At 44.5% G+C, this 20,133-nt stretch overlaps 1 protein-coding gene across 3 annotated transcripts in view; it reads right to left on the reverse strand.

Annotated features, from left to right (window-relative positions):
- Window positions 1-20,133, reverse strand: part of pard3ba (par-3 family cell polarity regulator beta a) — a 138,253-nt gene that overhangs the window by 73,548 nt on the left and 44,572 nt on the right. For 2 of the 3 annotated variants that reach the window (XM_046382252.1, XM_046382250.1), the window contains exons 8-13: window positions 19,034-19,509; window positions 16,611-16,750; window positions 16,136-16,264; window positions 8,360-8,545; window positions 5,324-5,494; window positions 4,092-4,172 (exon numbers count right to left, since the gene is read on the reverse strand). In XM_046382252.1, coding sequence (XP_046238208.1) covers window positions 4,092-4,172; window positions 5,324-5,494; window positions 8,360-8,545; window positions 16,136-16,264; window positions 16,611-16,750; window positions 19,034-19,509 — 1,183 coding nt within the window. The remainder of the gene's footprint in view (window positions 1-4,091; window positions 4,173-5,323; window positions 5,495-8,359; window positions 8,546-16,135; window positions 16,265-16,610; window positions 16,751-19,033; window positions 19,510-20,133) is intronic. The other variant, XM_046382253.1, reaches the window with a different exon arrangement.

Consider the following 20,133-nt stretch of genomic DNA (forward strand, 5'->3'; position numbering starts at 1 on the left):
AAACAGCCCTTGTTCATACAGCTCTATAAATGAATATTATTTCCTTATGGTGACAATTTTCAGATATAAAATTCGAGAAAGAGGAAAATATCTTATTGTGGAACGTGACTTAAAAGAAGAAGCATACGTGTAAGGCGATGCTTTTTCGATGCTTTTGAATACGCTGCGTATCTTCAAAAAAACATGGCGATTCTCTTCATGTGTGCAAGGTGTGCAATTGGAAAACACAGTAATTAAGATAATCCTGAGAGCAGTGACAGGCGTGTTATCGAACAGCCATCCAGCACTACAAAGGACCCCCACCAAGCAGATATGGAGAGATATGGACTGGACGTGTTGGAGGATGAAAGAAGCCTTTTCTGGTCAAAGAGATGGGAGCTACAGCTGTCACACACACAAGCAAGAACAGACACACACCTATACACTTATTCAAGTGAGACAAAAAAATAATCCTTAGTTACAGTGTATAATAATGAAAGGTGTTCCAATATCTTCATCATATCAAAGCGCTGGGCGAGGTGTACTCACAATGTCGTGGAGTCCCTGAGGTATCATTAGTACCAACCATACATGTTAATATGTCTCTGAATCATAGCTGTCAATCACTTTGAGCGCACATATAGGTGCCTTATGCATTTGTGCACAAAGTTCTGACAGCTCTTCTGCATGTGTCATTGACTCATAAATCATATCATAGCCCTTCATCCATCCACCCATCCACCCATCCATCCATCCACTGACGATTCGCCTGAGGCTTTTAAAGCAGCCTGGCAGACAGGCAGTCAGATATCTTAATCCCACAACAATAAGTAAAAGAACTAAAGGGAGGGGGGGATCCATCTATCCAGCTAGCTGCAACCTACAGATGCATACAATGGGCTCCTGAGAGAGTGAAGCTTAGCCCTGCCTCACCCAACCGTGTCCCCCACCTCATCCTCATATCACTCTGTTGAGTGGGGATGGAGAGCAAGAGAAAGAGAACAAACACAAAGAAAAAAATGTTTTTTTTTTCCTTTGCCTTTGATAGTGATAACATTTATATCGCTACATTTATTTCCAGCGTCTTCTGTTTTACTGTTTTTACTGTATCATTAGTCTTAATAGTTACTCAGTCATCTGTTAGGTACTTTGAAGTGTCCTAACCTGAATGAAAGATGGTATACAAATAAGGTACACATGATTGGTTTACACTAATCTTATTTATTAGTACAAACCAAGTGTCAACCCATAGCCACATCAACCAATGGTTTGTGGACTACTGTTCTGAAGCCTCGAGTTGAAGCATCAAGACAGCCATTGCCATCTTGGTTGTTTGGAGCCAGAAGTGACCATATTTGGAAGAGATGGTAGAACTTGGCATTGGGGGGATACTGACATGATCTGACTGGGAATCTGAGGACACACTGGAGTCATGACAGCCATATCATCTATTTTGCTCTAAACGGGAGCATTTTACAAAATGAACATCCTGCTGTATTGAAGAAGACTTGAAACTAGTGACTGAGACCATCAACTCATTAGGAAACTGTTTACTGACGTAATAAATCAAGTGAGAAGCAAGCTGATTTTTTCCTAGGCTTACATAGAATTGGACTTCTTTTTGACTCCTGAGGAGTCCCGCCCCCCCTGCTGGCATTTAGAAAGAATGCAGGTTTAAGGCACATCTCCATTGGCTTCACTTTTCAGACTCTCTGGAATGATGACCAGCACAAGAGAAGAAATAATGGACCGATAGAGAAAAAGCAAAATTTTGCTTTAGGGAGCATTTGTATTAACATGCAGCCCCCCAGACTGGCTGGCAGTGATGACCGGAGAAGGACTATGCAGATATATACTGAACTTTGAACTGGGTTTGATAGCATTTATCCACAGGCTGACACACACACATACTGATGGGGAGGTATGGCGTAGATGAGATCTAAATACCACAATGGGAAGGTCAATGGCAGTGAACCCATAAAACTGCTGTGAAACATCTTTATAAGCTTTTTAAAATAATCAGTCGTGGTTCAACTCGGATCTGAATAAACAGGCTCAACAAAGAAAGTGCTATTTTTTTTACCATCTGTCACGCCTGCTATCTCCAATAGTCTGTCCATCAAGGAATTTGCTGCTTCTTTTCAGGACATAATTCTAGCAAAACTTCCCGTGTGATCGATTCTAATGTTGTTCAATCATTCACCGCGAGGGAATTAAAAAAGAAAAAACTGCCACTGCAAAGTCAGGACTTGTTTTTCTTTCTTTTTTTTTTGGGAGGGGGAAGTTCATGCCAACAACACATTTGTCACATTTGAAAGGGAGAGGAATACTGACTCTGCTCCTTTGACAGGTTTCAGTCGGTATTCCCAAACTATGTTCATTATACGACTGCCGGTGTGACTATTGAGCTACAATTTTGGTATGTTTAGGTTCAAAGAAAGAATCGTGTTCACGTTTTTCTAGCGGGAGTTTTCACTTGTTTCACTTTCATAAAACATGTCCCGTTTTCTGCTTAGAGTGACTGACAAAGGATAAAGGAAAGACAGAAAGGAAAAGAGACTCTGAGGCCCAAGCAGAGGGAACAGAAACCCAGATGTGATGGGTCTGAGGGAGGGAAGCAAAGCAGAGGGAAGCCGCTGAAAACCCAACAGAGAAACAGACAGACAGGCATGCAGGAGGCTTCAGATTAGCTTTATTTAACAGAGGAGGAACAAGCAGGTGAGACAGAAAAGCCAAAGTACACAGATTTTTTTATTTTTTAAAAAAAGGAAATTAAAATGGGAAAGTTAATGTAAAACTTTGTACAATTAGATAAAACAGAGAGGAGAAAATTAAGCCTTGACAGTCTGTAGACAACCCAGAGGTTTGAAGAGAAAGTAAAAAAAAACAAAAAAAAAAGGAAAAAGGAATCAAAGTTACAGCTAATTTTAGTGAAAATCAACGTGACAGAAAGGAGGCCATACACAGTGAAGAATTTAGTATTGTGCTGAGTTTACGGGTAATATTTTAAAAGGGGAACTAAAAGAAATCAATGCTGTGTCAGTGAGAGGGGTTGGCAAAGGGAAAAGCTTTCAGACAGATTAATATGCCTCCACTAAAAATCTTACTGTATTTACACAAACAGGATTTGGTGCAAAAGAGGAAAAAGTGACATTTTCTTATCATCACAGAAGCCATTTACAATTTTAGAGATTTAAATAGTTAAAAATGATGCATTCTAAACAAATAAGTGCAGGAATGACATTTGAAAAATAATTCAATTTTAATTTCGTGATTACAAATGTGCTCTTTGAATCACCTGCAAGAGCTCAGCTGTGCACTTGATTTGCAGTCAAAATGTCACTTGCACCCCTTTTACTGTGTATCCTATACACACACACACACACACACACTCTCAAACACACACTGTGTCAGAGTCCACCAGAGAGACGGAGGTGCTGGTGTCTGGTCAGAGCCCGGTTGTGTGCGTAGTTGTGCGAGTGTGCGTCTACGTATCTGTCCACAGATCTGTGTGCGTTTCTGTTCGGTATCCTGCTGTGTGTGGGAGGGTCTCCGTACATCTGCCCTGCCATCGCTCTGATGTTTTCAGCATAACTGTTAATGTGAGAGCCGCCTTGTCTGGGGATCGCGTCCGGCGTGCGGCTACGTGAGGGCCTGGGATCGCGGTGGAGCGTGTTGCCCTGAGTGTCACAGAACATGTGACTCCGCATGTCTGTGTGTGCGTGTCCATATGTGTGTCCATAATAGTGGCTTCCCCTGCTTAAGTCTCCCTCTGTGTGTGGGCTGAAGCTATTCAGTGTCTGGCTGTGAGAGACAAACCCGAACTCGTACCCTGCAGCTGGTCTGTACATATCATTTTGTAGGTCATCATCATCGTGCTCAACATCCCTGTGTGTGAAGCCAAATATGTAACCGCTACGCCTCTCCCTATGGTTGAACCCATAGGTGTATCTGGTGTGCGTCTCCCCTGGCCTCTGTGTGTATCGCTGCCTAAGGCTGTGAGGCAGCGGCTCTGATGCTCGCCTCCTCAGCGCGGGGAGGAGGGAGGAGGAGCGGCGAGGCGGAGGCGGCTGCTGTTGCTGCTGCTGGTGGAGGGCGTCACTCGATCGTACCTGATTGCTGTAGCCAGACTGGGTTTTGGCTGCGGCGGAGCCAGTTGTAGCTGCGCTCGGTGCTTGGTTGGAGCTGCTTGTCTGCAGGAAAAAAGATGGAAAATCATTTGGGAAAAAAAATAAAAATTATATAATAACCTGGCTTGGTTAAAAGATTTTGCAGCTGTTCTCTCGAGTGTTTCCATCTTTTGAAGCTGCCATCGCTGGGTCTGTTGACCTGATCAAAGGGCTCGTGAATAAGAAAGGGAACCGTTAACTGCTTCTGTTTGATAAAAGTTCCCACTTAATCTTAAATCTCATACTCATCCACTTTAGTTTGTCGCAAGAAAACTGACACAGAAGTATATAATTTTAGCAAATGCTGTAAACTTAACACTCAAGCCGACAGAGTCACAAAGAGTGTTTTCATGTTTTCATTACTTTAGTCCAACTGTGTTTACAATGAGGCATAGCTTAAACAACGTTAACTACCATAACTGGGCTGAGGTCTCACTGGGAATAGCAAAAACAATTAAACTGGGTTTATAAAAGAGATTCTGAAGTGGTTTCATACGGCAGACACGCATGTATGTCAGCAGCTGACAGCACGTACAGCGGAGCATCTTTACTGCGAGCCTCAAATGATGGCAACCAGAGCAAGACATGATCCTAATGTGAGTGACACCTCATTGATTTTGCCATTAAAACTCTGGTGGCTACTTATGAAGAATCGGAATGAAGTATCAGGCTGCGGCAGGGTTTCATAATGCATAAGCATGTTTTCAAAGTTTGATGTAACCGAATTCATCTAAAAAAAAAAACTCTGAGAGTCTGAAAATTTTAACACGTTGCTCCGCATCCACCACAGCTTCTAAAGGAATTTATTGAAGTAAATAAGAGGATTACAGTCAGTATTTTGAGGTTTTTGAATTTACCAATGTGAATCAGTAAGTGAAAAAATAAAAAACAATAAAAAACTTTGATTAAGATAACATTACTAATATTCTCTCCATAGCTTTGTGCAGAAATATAAGAAGATATAGTCGTCATGGTTCCTGTCAGCTCACTGATGTAAACCTCCCTGCTTTTTCTAAGACTTTCTAAAATGAAGCATTTCCATGACCTCAAAATGTCATTCACTTCTGTTAATGTTGTTTTCCCAAATAGCAAGAGTCTGATTTCCGACCCAGCCGAGTTGAAATCATCTCACCAAAATTCACTAATCTGCTCACAAAACATGTGTGAAGTTTTACCTGTCGTGCCTGTCCAGGTGCTCGGAGCACTACGAGCTGGATGGTGCCTCTGGTGTTTCCCTCTGACGACATGGAGCGTCTCAGCGTCTCCATGGCGGCGTGGTTGGAGCGTCCGAGCAGCGACTCACCGTTTACCGCTAACATCTGGTCGTTTACATTCAGGCGGCCGTCCTGTCAGGATAAGATGAGGGTGACATTACTGACAAACCACACAAAGTCAACCTCTCTAACTAGCATGAGGCGAATTAGCTGTGAAACACCAGTGCAAGTTACTGCACAGACTTTCAAAATAAGGGCCACATTTCATTTTCATTTTATCTAGTTGCACAGAAAACAGAAGTACAACAGGTGTTTTTTAAAAAGCTTCTTATTTGTTCATATTAATTCTGCTAATGTGTCAAAAACATCAAATCATATTAAAATGCTGGGGTGGGAAAAACAGAGGAGTTTTAAGAAAAGAGAAAAGGAAAGAGGAGAAATTGGACTAAGGGGGGAAGGCAGGAAAAGTGTAGAGTTAGCAATCTACTGAGAGTGGGAAAGCCATGATAAATACATAGAGCATCTAATGGAATAGCCTCTGTGGGCACTAAATCACTTCTAAGTGTTTTAAATAGCAGCCTCTCATAGAGAGGCAACACAGAATAGTGCCCTAGGGGGGAGGAAGGGGAGGAGAGGGAGGGGAGGGTGAAGGAAGGCGAGAGCAAGAGAGGGGGAGAAAGAAGGAGGATCAAATGAGGAAAGCAGTGCAGCAGCCAAAATGAAAAATAAAGATGAAGACACTTTGAGACAGACTAAAGAGTCCCTTTGTGTGTGTGTGAGCATAGTCGTGATGGGTCCATATTACAGTCAGCCCTGCCCTTTGACCTCACCTCATTAACAAGGCACCGCTCGGGCTGACCTCAAATGCAGACTTGTTCGGATGGCACCACCACACACACACACACACACACACACGCATCAAATCCAAGGATGTCATCAAAAATTGATGTTTATGCCAAAAGTCGGCGGGTGTCTGTGATATTCCCCATTAATATCTTCATTCTCCATGAAAGCAGCCGCCGCGCTCTACATGTAATTTTAATTTGTTTTCTTTAGCACTCTCTTTGAAATGATGGTATGACAGGATCAGGCATCAAGTTAAAGAACATTTCTTTTTTTTTTATTTTGATGTAATTGAGGCCCGGGGCCCTGACAGCAGCCCAACACTCTTTAATGGAAATAGGTTAGATCTCTCCATGACTCTTCCTCATCTCCTCCCTTTTTTTTTTTTTTTTTGCCTGCTGTGTGATTGTGTGTGCGATGTGTGTCAGACAGACTCAGGGGACGCCCGGGTTCCCTCCTCTGCACCGGCCTGGCACTGCAAAGTCTCATCAGGCCCCTTTAGCTGCTTTTAATTAGCATGCATCAACATCACACACACACACACACACATTTATGTATTGTGCTCCTGCTGTGTGTGTCCACTTTTCAATTTTCTTCTTCTCCGATCATTCTGCCTGTTTCCATCTCTCTATTGTTCGATACTGCTCATGTCCTCCCACAGATTCCCTCTTGCACTCATTCACCCGCTGTCTTCTTTCAGCAGGCTTCCCCCCTCCCTCCCTACTGTCCGTCTGTCTTCCTCAATTTCTTTCTTCTTTCTTATGTGGTATATCTTGTCCCAGAAACCTGTTTCGCAGCCAGTCGGAGATCTTACTAGGCCATTCTGTCGCAGTGCTATCCGCATCGGCAGCTGTCGGAAAAACTACTTCTGAAGGCACTTCGGGGAGCCGCCGTCTGGCTACCCCGATCCCAAACCAGCCGTTTATCTACAATGCCACACTCATCTCTGCGCCTCCTCGTCGTTCGGTGCAGATCTGGGAGCAGCGACGAGGGGCAAGAGGAGTTTTGACGTGTGACTGGCGCCAGATATCGAGGCCAAGTGGAGGAATCTCTAAAGTGTTGAAAAGAGATGTGGTTTGTTTTTTTTCCACTCACAACTTGAAGTGGGTGACTGAGTGATAAAGATAAGATGGCTGCAGCGCTGATGTGACAAGGCCACTTGAGGTCAATGGGAGTCAAAGGTCGAGGGAAGGCGAGGACAGGAAATGAGAGGAGAGAGGCGCAAAGGAAGGAGATAAGAGGAAACAACAGAGAAAAGCATCAGAAACAACCAGGGAAAGAGTGTAGACAAATACAAGTGGGTAAGAAAAGAAGAAAAAACAAAAAAACAAAAAGAGCTTCCCGCTTGAAAAGCACTCTTCCCGGTAGGAGTTGAGGTTCTGTACGAAACAATGAATCACAGAGCCCCCCTGATTAAATAAAATCAAAAGAAACTCCAAATCCGAATAAAGAAAGCAGTTCTCAAAACGTTCCTGCAGTGCTTCTCATTTCTCATGGCTGATGTATTTTTTAAGGAGCAATTTAGGGCACCAAAAGGGTTCTGTGATGGTGAAAGCCTAATGAGGCATTGTGGGAGTATATGGAAAAGCTTGATTTTAAAATGAAGGAACGAGCTGTTCCACGTACCATTTTCACGTATTCAAAGCATCAATCTGCAAGATTCTGCTGTGTTTTCTATTGTTTCCATCTGACGTGGGAGAACATCATTCCACATATTTGACCAATTATCAGTATAATTTAATTTTTTGGATGTGCTTTCCCAGAGATGTGAATGATGGTTAGAGGAGTGTTTCGCTGTTATGTAAGTATTTGTTATACTGTATGTAGTACACACAGCTGAAAATGTTAAAGATGAGTCGTTTGAGTCATCAGTTGGTGCTGAAGGCCACAAGTTTAATAATGAAATAAAGCTGGCGTTAGGAGTGATCTTTGTGAGCTCTTCAGAAGAGTGTGTTTGCATTTGCTGCATTGATGCTTGCTGTGAGAGTTTCACTGTGTTTTAGGAGGTGAATGCAAAAACAGTGGGTCATCCCTTTAAATAAGTGGGGATTGCCATGTTTTGTTTTTTTTCATTCACGAGATGCAAAAGGCCTTCAGAAATGGCTGCCAAAGGCCCTTTGGGACCCAGCGCAGACAGCAGATGAGCATCCTCACCTTGTAGGCGGCCCCTCCGTGGATGATGGACTTGATGAAGATGCCCAGGTCTTCCCCGGTCTCTCTGGACTTGTTGCCTTTCAGGCTGACCCCCAGGCCAGCTGAACCCGTCTCATTGAGGGGGATCTCGTACATCAGCTGCTCCCTGCCGTCCTCCAAAACCAGACTGCCAGCCTCCTCGCCCTTCTGAAAGACAGGAAAAGAAGGAAGGATGGAGGAAGGACGACTGAGTGAGTTAAACCTTTAACCCAATTTTTCTTGAAAACCTATGTAGAAAGCTACTATTCTAGGCCTCACACACATGCAGCTACACACACACCTCATACCTGCTTTACATAATAACTGCGGGCGTGTGATCATTGACGATTGAGGTAGGAGCACCACGTCTAATGCACTGGCTGATAATGTGTGCTCCCACACCACACCGATTACATCCAACATTGAAAACCAGAAAAAAAAAACAAAAAAAACAAATGGAGTGAGAGGGAAGGAGAAACAGATTAAAGAGTCAGATGGAAGAAGACTGCGGGGAAGCAATGGGGGGGGGGGGGGGTGGAGACAGTAAGAGAAAGGAAAAGAGGAAGAGAGGAGCAGGTGTTGTGTACTGGAAAGAGAGATGAAACTGCGGTGAGAAAAAGAAGAAAGCTACAGCAGAGAGGTTATTCCATTTGGAGATGAAAGGTACGGGCGGAGAGCGAGCCATTTCTAAAGGAAACATAATAACCTTTTCATACCTCCTCCTGGAGTGCAGTGGGGGAGGAAGAGGGGGGGGGGGAGGAGCATTTAAAAGTAATAACCCATCCCTGAGGTATACGTGCCCCTCTTGTTCACACCCACCCCCTCTTCCTTCCTCCTCACTCTTAACATTTCATCCTAATCTCTCAATCTTACTGTACATCCCTCCCCTCGCCACCACTCTTCTCCCCCTTTCTCGATTTCTCCCCCAGACTCCAGTTTTACTTTTCTACAGGTCTCTCTCCCTTTCTCCCTACATCTTTCATCCACCCACCACACCTCAACCACTGCTATTTAATGTGAAGAAAATGACCACGGTGGTGGCGCTGGCTCTGAAAAATACGGTGAGGGGAGGGGGGGTGGACGGAGACAAAAAGGCAACGCCGAAAGAGAAAATGTCTGTCATTAGAGACTAGTAAAATGGAGAGCGGCGGGTGGAGGGGAGGGGTGGGTGAAGTTGCCAGGTTCAGTCACCCAAGGAAGAGAAGGCCTGAGGAGGGGAGACACCACTTCACTGCTAAGCCTTATTTTTCTTTAAAGAGGAGGGATGGAAGGTTAAGACGGTCTGTGTGCGTGTATTCATGTGGTCACGCATCCCCCACCCACACACAGACACACACACATATTATCTTGCTCTGATTCTAACTGCATTCAGGCGATTCAGTTCATGAAATATAATAAAGACAACAGCCACTCAAAGCAAGGAAACGTCCGAGTGAATTCTGTAGGAGCATTCATCTACATTATGCCAGCCATACCCGACTGTCACAGCTTTATAGATCTGAGCACCCACACTAGGATTGCTGAGCCTTACATCAGGCACCTCGCCTGCCACAGAATCAAGAATCCATGTTCGCATTTCCCCTGTCATCAAGTCACCATGTGGGAGTCAGAAATGTCCTCCGGTACAATTTTGTTAAATTCATGACTGCAGGAGCCCACACTCAGCTTCGCAATGACCCGCCCTAACCCTCAAATTCTGTCCTCCTCTGTCAGCGCTCCCTGTCTAGGTGCTTAATTAAAACAACAGCCTGCTAAAGCCTAAAGGCCGGCAACAGTAGCGGGTAACGGAGCTAAAAGGGGGAAGGTCAGCTGCGTCGGAGGGAAGAAGATGAGGTACTGCAACACACCGATACTAAACACTGTATTTAGTCACTGCTTTCACTTTGAATTTATAACAGATGAAAGCTGAGTGGTTACTAATTAGAGCCTGACAGACGCTGGATACTTGGTGGCAGGATTTGTGAGTACCTTACAGAGGACTTATAATCTTTACAAAAAGGACTCAGGTCATCATTTTGTGATCTTTCACAGAATCCTGAGACATCAAGCTTTAAAAAAACGATTTAGTCAAGCTTAGGAAAATGGAGATAAAGTTAAAAGAAAGCAAATTTGACTGCTGACAGCGACCTCCTGTTGCCATGGCTTCAACAGCATCATGCTACTTACTATGACATAAAAGTCATAATTCAGTTGCACATTAGAGGTGCTTATCAGGCAAATACAGATAGCCCTAAGTGCTTTATCAACTGCTATTTATGAACTGCAAATTAATTATAGGACACCCTGGAGGCCAAAGGGCTGGGGGATGTGGAACTTAGACCACCATACCCCTCTGTATCTCTATTTGCCCTCATTTCCTGTCATTCCACAACTGTCATACTCTCTAATAAAAGCAAAATAAAAAAAAAAAAAATCATATTAAACTTGAATACAGAAAAGTTTAAGGATCCTGTGTCCAACTACAGTGAAAAGTCTGTTCTCATTCCATATCACACATCTTATTTCATTATACTGGACCATCATTAGAACATGATGTAACAAAATTATCTTGTTCAACCTTCAACCCTGACCCCAAAGTCAGGTTTAAAACAGAGAAACCCTCCCGTCTCCCGTCGACAGTTTTTTAAGCAGTTTCTGTTTGCATTCTTGCCACCGACCTCATATTCATTGGCTCTACTGATAAATCACCTTTCAGGCTCGTATTCAGTTCCTTGATATGATAATAACAAGATAAAACGAGCAAAATGCTTTCTTCAAAAGTCGTGGATTCTATTTTCTGTTTGAGTGTAACACAAGACTTTCAGTCAGAGCTTATTTTTATCAACAAGGCATTTCAGAGTGCTGTTACTCAAAACCAGAGGAATTACAAAGACAATCCGCCACTTCCTGCTCGAGAGACACTTGAGAAGACTCGGATGGCAACCTGGGAGGTTTTGCATACCACTTTGATCCCACTGCAATAACACACAAGGTGAACGTGGCCAAATATCAGTATCAGTGGCACACATGTTATTCTGAAGTTATGAAAACGTCAAGTTACACAAACGGAACGAGTTTATCTGTGGTATCTCACTTCTGACTTAAATCTATTTAAACAACTAAAGTGACACTGGTGGTTCCAGTGCACGCACACACACTCTACTATCCAATCTAATGCCCTTTCCTTGGGGGCAAATTGTGTCCCCAGGGTGGCTGAGACCCCTTGGCTCCACTGTTCCACCCCTCCTCCCTTCGCCCGTTAGCCCTCAGCAATGGCTCCTTAACAAGCTTTTAGCCAGGAGAGAGACCACCCTCTTCAACACCCAAATGAGAAGACAAAAAGGAGCTTTTTCTTACCCCAGGGTGGGTGGCGAAGGGGGGGGTGATACACAGCGATTACACACAGGGCCTTTTGTCGCAGAGGATTTCTAAATGGGGGGTTTCAAAGCGGTGGGATTAGCGGTGAGAGCGACATTCAATTAAGATGAGATCTCGCCGCGCTCGGCGCCTGCGATGAAGCTGCCAATTAATCGCCGTAATGTCTTCCTCTACGCCGCTTTACACCTTTACCTCACAACCAAGAGAAAGGAAAGCAAAATGACTGATGGAGGGATAATTCTGATGTGATGGGGGGGGGGGGGGGTAATGAAAAGGAAAGAAGTGAAAGAGGAGTTTCAGCTCTAAGAGAGACAGACAGAAAGGGAGAAAAACGATAAAGAGGTAGGGAGGGATGGATGATAAATAAAAAGAAGACAGAGAGGAAAAGCTGCATCACAGCAAAGTCACTTTCTGCCTGACGACCCTCTTTTCCTGTGAACCGGCCTAGGCTTGCTGGCAGCTGAGGGTCAACCATGTGCACAGTGACCCCTCCATCCTGTCCTGGGCAAACTCATCACTTTGACACACACACACACACACATTCCTGGTGGGAGAAAAAAAAAAAAACCCACTCCACATCACAAATCTCTAATCTCCACCCTGAAACAAAACGAGGCCCCGTGAAATAATGAGAGCGCCGAGTGTTGGAGACGCAGAAATGCTGACAGGAATGAAACTGTGATTAGAAGTTATCACTTTTTAATTACTTAGAGAGTGTGTGAGAGTACAGGAGATGGGGTAGAAAATCGTCCTCCTTTTGTATCCTAATAATGAAGCTAATTCACAGGCTTTATTGCTTTTCTTCTCACTGAAAAAGACCAGTATATCTTCCAGCGCTGCCGAGCGCTTTCACAAAACCACGCTAGCGCTCAGGAAACATCAAAACCCTCTCTATTGAAACTAATCAATCAGTTCTTCGGACAGTACCTCTAAAAGTCTACTTTACCTCAACAAGGGAGATCCAAAAAAGACTAAATGAATGCTGGAGCAGAGAATAGAAATTGTCCATGTTGGCAGTAGGATGGTGCAGCGAGGACAAAAATAACCTTTTAAACCAGATGGTCTGATGTGTCAGCAAGCATGTGCTGATGACAAACATCAAACCCTGACCAGCTCCAGGGCTGCGGCTAAGCTGAGCTGACCTCCAGCATGTAAGTGTCCCTCAGTCAAGCACTGCTGAGCATATCCCTGCTGGTCTCAGTGCAGCACATGTAGCCTCCATGGTTGATTCCATCATTTATTGTTAACCAGTCACTCGTTTAGTCGGTCGTTTAAGTCATTTCGGGACACACGCTGAAATAGCCACATTATTTTTGGATGGATTGCCATGAAATTTGATGCAGACATTCATGTTGATGCTCAGGATGAACCGTGATCGTCAGCAGGTCAGCAGTCGTTTATCACCACATGCTTTAAAAAGTAATAACTTTGCACCAACAGCCACAACTGTGCATGTGTGCAGCAATAATTAGCAATTGGAAACATGTAAGGTCTGCTACTCTTGTCATATTCGTGAACCAATTTTTCACATTGCATTTTAGAAAAATGGGAGTTTGGGCTTGTATGTTTTAAGTTCTTTGAGCTGCTTTAAACCAGTTAAACACGCTACATGCAAACAAGAAAGTCAGGGGGCTCCGTTTACGCGCAACTCGAGACTCCTCGCCTCCCGGCCGCCATGATTCAAGGCTCAGGCTGGCTTGGCCACAGATGTTCTTTGCTTTTTATTTTTTGTTGGAGGAATAACTCTGCGAGAGAGCGGAGTCAGTAGAGCGAGCACATACTTTTTCCTTGCAGAGCAAAATATGTCTGAATCTTACAAATAGTCTACTGTTCAGCCGTGAAAGTCGACTTTCTCGCATGTATTCTATTTTGGTGTTAAGTTTCAGAGCCAATGTGAGACCCTGTATTTAATTATTTTACACACAAAAATTCAGTGAGCAATGATATTTCCTTCCCTGAGGCTTTTGTCATAGAAATACTCATATGCATGTAAAGGAAAAAAAATCTGGTTTATCCAGCCAAAACAATGTCAGTTAAACCAGGTTTCTGGTAATCCCTTAACCTGTTTATGAGTTTTCAGGTTGCAGAAAATAACAGGGCTAAATAAAGTGCATTTAAGCCCACTTTCTGTGGGTGGTCCAAAGGCTTCATTGGAATTTATGGAAAAGCTCAGGAGGCTTTTTCAGGATTAAATCATGGAGCAGAAGCAGGGGGTCTTTACTGTTGCTGATACTACCGCATCACCTGCAGGCACAGTCAGGAATAAAGTGAATTCCTAATAGTAAACAACCCCTACTTACTGATCTTATCCTCAAAATGTGTCAAAAATGGTCCCAAATATCACATCTGACATCGTTTTGTTTTTTTTTTTATTATTACTAAAATGAACCAAAACATCTAGTCTCATGCAATACCAAAATTAAACCTTGATAGAGACAATGAGCTGATATTGTACATTCATTATCTGCAGCGGTGAGGTTAACGAAAAACTGTAACTCAGCCAATTAATCTCAGCAGCTACTGAATGTAAGACTGCGATAATTAACTGCTGATTTGCATCTGATAGTTATTTTTAAGAAATATGATGCATAAAGGTTTTTTACAAGATTATAGCCTCTAAAAACATGAGTAAATATTCATGGGTACCCAACACTAAGTCTGACACACACGCAGACATGCAGACAGACACTTCCACACAAACACTTTCGTACGCGGCGAGTGGCAGATGGCCGCCTCGACTTAATGCGCCTCCATCATCGTTACATCCTTTGTGCAACCAAATCGTTGCGAGCTGCTTCTTCCACATAAATTTCCACTACAATTTACGGCTTGAGAGTGGCAGGAGAGGAAGTTGAGCAATTAAAACAGGCAAGTGCGAGGAGAAAATGGGAAGATGGAGAGAAAGAGAAAAGGGTTTTTCTTTTTTTTTTAGGTTTTTCATTTTGCAGTAGGATGTAGATTTTTGAACAGGCGGGGATGTGTTTCTGTAGAGTGGAAACAGTCGTGCAGACACATCTGTCTCCTGGTACAGTGTGTGCTCGTGTGTGTGTGTGTTTGCATGTACTTGTTTGGCTACTTTTAATGATGCACTTCGTCTCTGGGGTAGTTTCTGTGCATTTTTGCAGTCCTTCACCTTTCAAGGGTCTGTACATCTAAAATCAACGACGCAGAACCTCTAGAGTGCCTATGCGTGGTGTTTTGCGTGCGTGTGTGTGTGTGTGTGTGTGAACTTAAGGGACATCAAACTGTCTTTGAGGTGGAGGACCGTGCTGGAGATAAGGGCCAGGTCTCACGGGACACCAACAGCCTCGATAGAGACAGGAGTGAAGTCTCTCTCTCATTCTGCCTTATCATTACCCCCCCCCCCCACCAAAAAAATCTCCTTTAAGTCTAATACACAAACAAGCGTTAGATGAAAACTGCAGATGCTCATCAAAGTGCACTTGTTATGCCAAGACTGCTGGGCCATTAATGAGGGCAAACTATTTTCGGAAGCAGCAACTTGGATGTTTAAACACTGCGTGATGCGTTCGTCTGTGCACACGGTGTGCACATGTAGTGTAGTGTAGTTTCATCAAGACTACGCATTTAAGGGTTTGTGTGTGCGAGCGTGTGCGCAGCCTCTCTAGGTGTGAATATGCATCAGTCACTACAAAGTATCTTTCTCAAGCGCTCTTTGAAGTAGCGGAAAGGGAATGATCAGAATAACCACGGAGGACATGGGGGAGAGAATAGAAGCGCTCCTGCAAAAACATCATTTACAGACAGTGGGTGACTTTCATGGGGCCACCTGGCTGTGTGTATATGTGTTTAAGACTGTGTGTTTATTGATGAAATGTCCCCAGTGAGGCCCAGTCAAACTGTGTCAGTTTCACAGCCGTGACCGCCGACCTTTGACCTCGTCAGCCGCTGCAGGTAAGCGGTCACTTAACGCCCGCAGCGTGTCAACACGAGCCGACACGCTCACAAGCTTCCTGCGCGACGGCAGCCAGCTTGTGCTCGTGACTTCCCGTGGCATCGCTGTGTCAACAAATCAGAGCGGGACAGGAAAGCCGGAGCGTGCCCTGGGTGTGTTTGTGTGCATGTGTCCCTGTGTGGTGTTTATAGGCAAAAGGGCATCAGCACAAAGAGGGCTGCTCCTTTGAGAGAGAGAGAGAGAGAGTGAGAGAGAGAAAGAGAGAGGAAAAACCGACACAATGTGAAGGAAGAGATGAAGAGGAGGAGGGAGGAAGGGAGAGCAAGAGCGAAGACCACCGAGGAGGACAAACAATGAACAAAAGCAGCAGAAATGAGTTACACAACAAAGAAGAAGAAGCAGAGATAGAGGATGCTGTGTGAGGACATGGACGCTGTGGTGGTGTTTTTTTGCTGTTTTTTTTTTGAGTGTTCACACTCTCTTACCAGTTCCCGGGGCAGGAAGATGTCCTCCTGCCGTGCCACCACCACACACACACTCTCTCCCTGTTTGGTGCTGCGCAGCATGGCCACGAGTTCCTCCTGGCTCCGGCCTGTCATGTCTACTCCGTTCACCTACACACACGTGCACACACCAGATCAGAAACAAAGTGTTTTGTCCACCAGGAAGAGATGTAGATGCTTCTGTGCATAAAGGGTCATTTCATGCAAAATTTAGACATAAAAAGTTTCCCTCGTAACTCACAGGAAAGCTTTGTTTTTGTTTGTTTATGTTCTCAGAAATATAGTCTTTGAGATCTGTGTCTCCCCCGCAACATTTCAGCTATTCAGTTCAACCAGCAGGGGTGCCAGAGAGTTAAATTTCTAGCTACTAATGATGATGTTACTGCTAAGAGAAGCTTTTGCTGTGGCTGCTGGCTTTCCACTGAGTAGATGTTCGCCAAGTTGACATCTGCCATACCTCCAAGATGCGGTCCCCAGGCTGCAGGCGGCCATCTTTGACTGCTGCGCCGCGCTGCAGGATGTTCTTCACCAAGATTGGCCCTGGCCCGTGGACCGAGGACTCCCGGGTTACCACGGTGAAGCCCAGACCTTCTGCGCCTGCGGGGAAGAAAGCAGCCAGAATTTTATGTTTCTAATTTCGCTTTAATTGAACTTTTCCTTCATGTCTCTGTCACTTTTGTCCATTTTTGCTCCTTCTCAGCTTGCCACAGAGTTTTTCCTCTCTCCTCCTGTCCTGACCTGCTGAACCAGGTCTACAGTTTTAGCATCTTCCTGCACATTAACTACTGCTTAAGTGCCTGTTTTCCTATGGGGGTTTGTTGCATGGCTCAGCCTCTGAGCCGCCAGGAGATGCCTTCTCCCCCTAGCCGGATTAGACAGACTCTGCCTTTAATTTCACGTGTGAGCAGGTCGCACGGTGGCTGATGAAGGGAGGTAGAGGGAGAAGACGGGAGGAAGGTGGGGGCGACTGAGAGAGAGAAACACAGAAGACCCTGAGAGATGTTATTCCTCTCTAGCTTCTCTCTCCCTAGGGATGCATCGTGATTTCCACACAGATTTTCCTCGTGGGTATGAGCCAACGTTTATCTGTGTGTATACATTCAGAAGTGTGTGTGTGTGGCCTTAGAAACACACGTCTGAGCCATGCCCCCCCCCACCACTCCCCAGAGCTTCCACCCTCTCCCTTTTTCACGGCCTCACAAGCCCCAAGCCATGAGTGAAATGTGCCACGCTCTGTGTCTGTTTCCGCGAATGTGTGTGTGTCTGTTTCTCTCTGTGTGTTTGTGTGTGTGTGCGTGTGTGTGTGTGAGAAGGGAGAGCAAAGCCGGCATGGCATACTAAAGGCAGTGAGCGATGCTATCTGGTCTCCAAGCTAAGCCTCTGCCTGCCCTACATTAGCGCACCTAAACCTCACCGCCTGTCAATCACCGAGTGAAAGCGCCTGTTGCCAAGGGAGAAGGTGTTAGAGACCCCATAATATCCTCTGCTCTGATCTTGCATCTAGTGAAAGGGATCGAGGGAGACATGGGGGGAAAAGAAAAGAGAATCAGAACAAATGGAAGGGAAAAGGTGGGGGAAAAATGGGAGGAATGAAAAGATGTTGGGAAAAAAAAGAACCTAAGAATAAAACAACGATGAATAGGGCTTTGAGCTGGAGCTGGAAAGTGTGGAGCCCAATTTCGTCTCTCCTTTCATCTAGGTATCTTCTCGCTAAATTGTGTGTGTGTGTGTGTGTGTGTGTGTGTGTGTGTGTGTGTGCGTACGCAGCCCAATTACAGCTATCGTTTCAATGCCCCATAACACTACAGGTTGCTGGAGCAGAGCCTATTCACAGTCCTACAAACCTATTCCAGTGCTATCAACACATCAGCGCTCGAGCAATGATGTGTTTTAGAGGGATAAGAGATAAGGCTGCTCGGAAGGCAGACTGATTCAGTCTGCCTTAAAGTCTACAAGCAAAACAATCCGACAGTATGTCAGGTTATCCCGCAAGAAAAGAAATGAAAAATATCTTCAAAATGCAAAGTTACTTTCATTGGTCCCGAGCTTTCTAAGGGACTATTTCTTCTGCTGGATTCGAAAAATCATCCATGTGCTGCTGGAGAATACAACATCCAGATCGGCCGCTTAACAACCTCACCTTGTTAAGTAATTCTGGGTTTCTTCCCAAAGACCACGTGGATTGTCTTAATAACACTTCCGTACAGAGTGAGATGAGGACAAGAAAGGAATAAGTGAAGGCTTTACATATTTAGTACAGCACTGATTGCAAAAAAAAGTTGAAATGCTGTGGTAAACGTAACTAAAAACAGGCTGCAATCATTTCCAAATGAATTCCGTTTACTGACAGCAGTTTTATGAGGCGTTCCGGAGCCTATGTAGTTATATCCTTTATTTAATCATGCATTTCACAAAGTGGTGAACCTCCTCTAAGTGCAGATTCCCCCAGCTTTCAGAGCTCACCAATCTAATTCACAGGTGACAGGACATAAATTGAGAGACGTGATAAGAAACTATTTCAGGTTGTTGGAAAAAATGTTAACAACAACAACAGCAACATGTCAAACTCTTAATCAAAAAGAAGTACTCCAGGAACTTAGTAATGCACTAATGCATAAATTTGGGGATATTGATGAGAGACTGGATTACAAAAAAAAAAAAAAAAAGTACAGTCAAAGCAGGAGAGGCCGAGCCATCCTCACTTTCAGTACCTTGTCAAGCTCCAGAAACACTCAACCCTATGCTTCCCAAGTCCATGCCCACATTTTTCAAAGACCAGACTTCCTATTGCAAACTTATGTCTGGTGTGTCCTCTTTAATTTTTATCTAATATCAATAATCAATGATATAAAACATACGGCTATTGAGCTGCGCAGTTACCTTTCTTAAGGTCAATTTTTATCCTCTTGCCGCCCTTCCTGCTGGTAAGGCTGGCCAGCCCAGGCAGAACAGGGCTCTTCCTGGCCTTGGGGCTCTGGCTGCGAGTCCTGGGTGTCGGGGAGGAGCTTGCTCCCCGGGCTGGAGGTGCAGGAGGGACCATCTCCAAGGAGCCATGCCCAGGCTGGAGCTCTGCTGGTGGCGTGTTTTCCGCAGCCAGCTCTGGGGTCTTGGCACGCGTGTCTGGTCGCCTCATTTCCAGCATGGTGTTCATTCTGGTATCTTGTTTGGTTTCCGGTTGGGAGTTGGTTTTAGCACGGACCACCATCGGACTCTTTGCTTTTGCAGAGGAGTCTTTGCCATCGCCGGTAAAAAGCTGACCTATCAGGCTCTTCTCATAACGTGGCTTGTTGGCTAAGGGAAGCACCTCCAGACGCACTGAAGGGGCGGTCATGGCCTGGCGAAACACTTCCTGTGACCTAGTAAAAGAAAGGAAAACAAGAAGGGGATGACATCTGAATGAAGTCTTGCTCACAAAAATTCTAAGAAGGTCAATCCAACCTATAAGCCAGTTTACCTTGTAGAACACTGCAAAACTCTTAAACAGCAAACAAGACCAAGAAAGTCCAGAAGAAAACAGCAGGACAGTTGGAGAGGAGAATATATGAACTGAATGCAACTTGTGCGCCGTTAATGGAGCTGTATTTCAATTTGGATCAAGCACCGAGCAGCTCTTCCAGCTGGTTTGGGACACGGTGGTCCCTATCAGATGGGAGAGACCTTACAGCAGGCTCCTATTGCAGCTTTAATAGACTAGCAACAAACAAATATTCACACAACACAGAACAAGACAGTGGGATGCAGTTAAATGGACCTATTCAGCTCCACCACAGAGAGGACCAGAGAAAATGGTGTGAGAATAGGGATGGCAGGAGGTTGTGTGTGTGTGTGTGTGTGTGCTAGATGAGGAGGCAAGAGGGGGGAAAAAACATAGTAACAAAAAGAAAGAAAGAGACACATCTGTTCTTTGGGGCTTTTGTTTTCTAATCACATGGTTTCAATATCTGAATTAAACTAAACTCAAATCTTTATCGCTACTTTAC

The sequence above is a fragment of the Scatophagus argus genome, chromosome 24 (assembly GCF_020382885.2).
Source record: "Scatophagus argus isolate fScaArg1 chromosome 24, fScaArg1.pri, whole genome shotgun sequence".
Lineage (NCBI taxonomy): Eukaryota > Metazoa > Chordata > Actinopteri > Scatophagidae > Scatophagus > Scatophagus argus.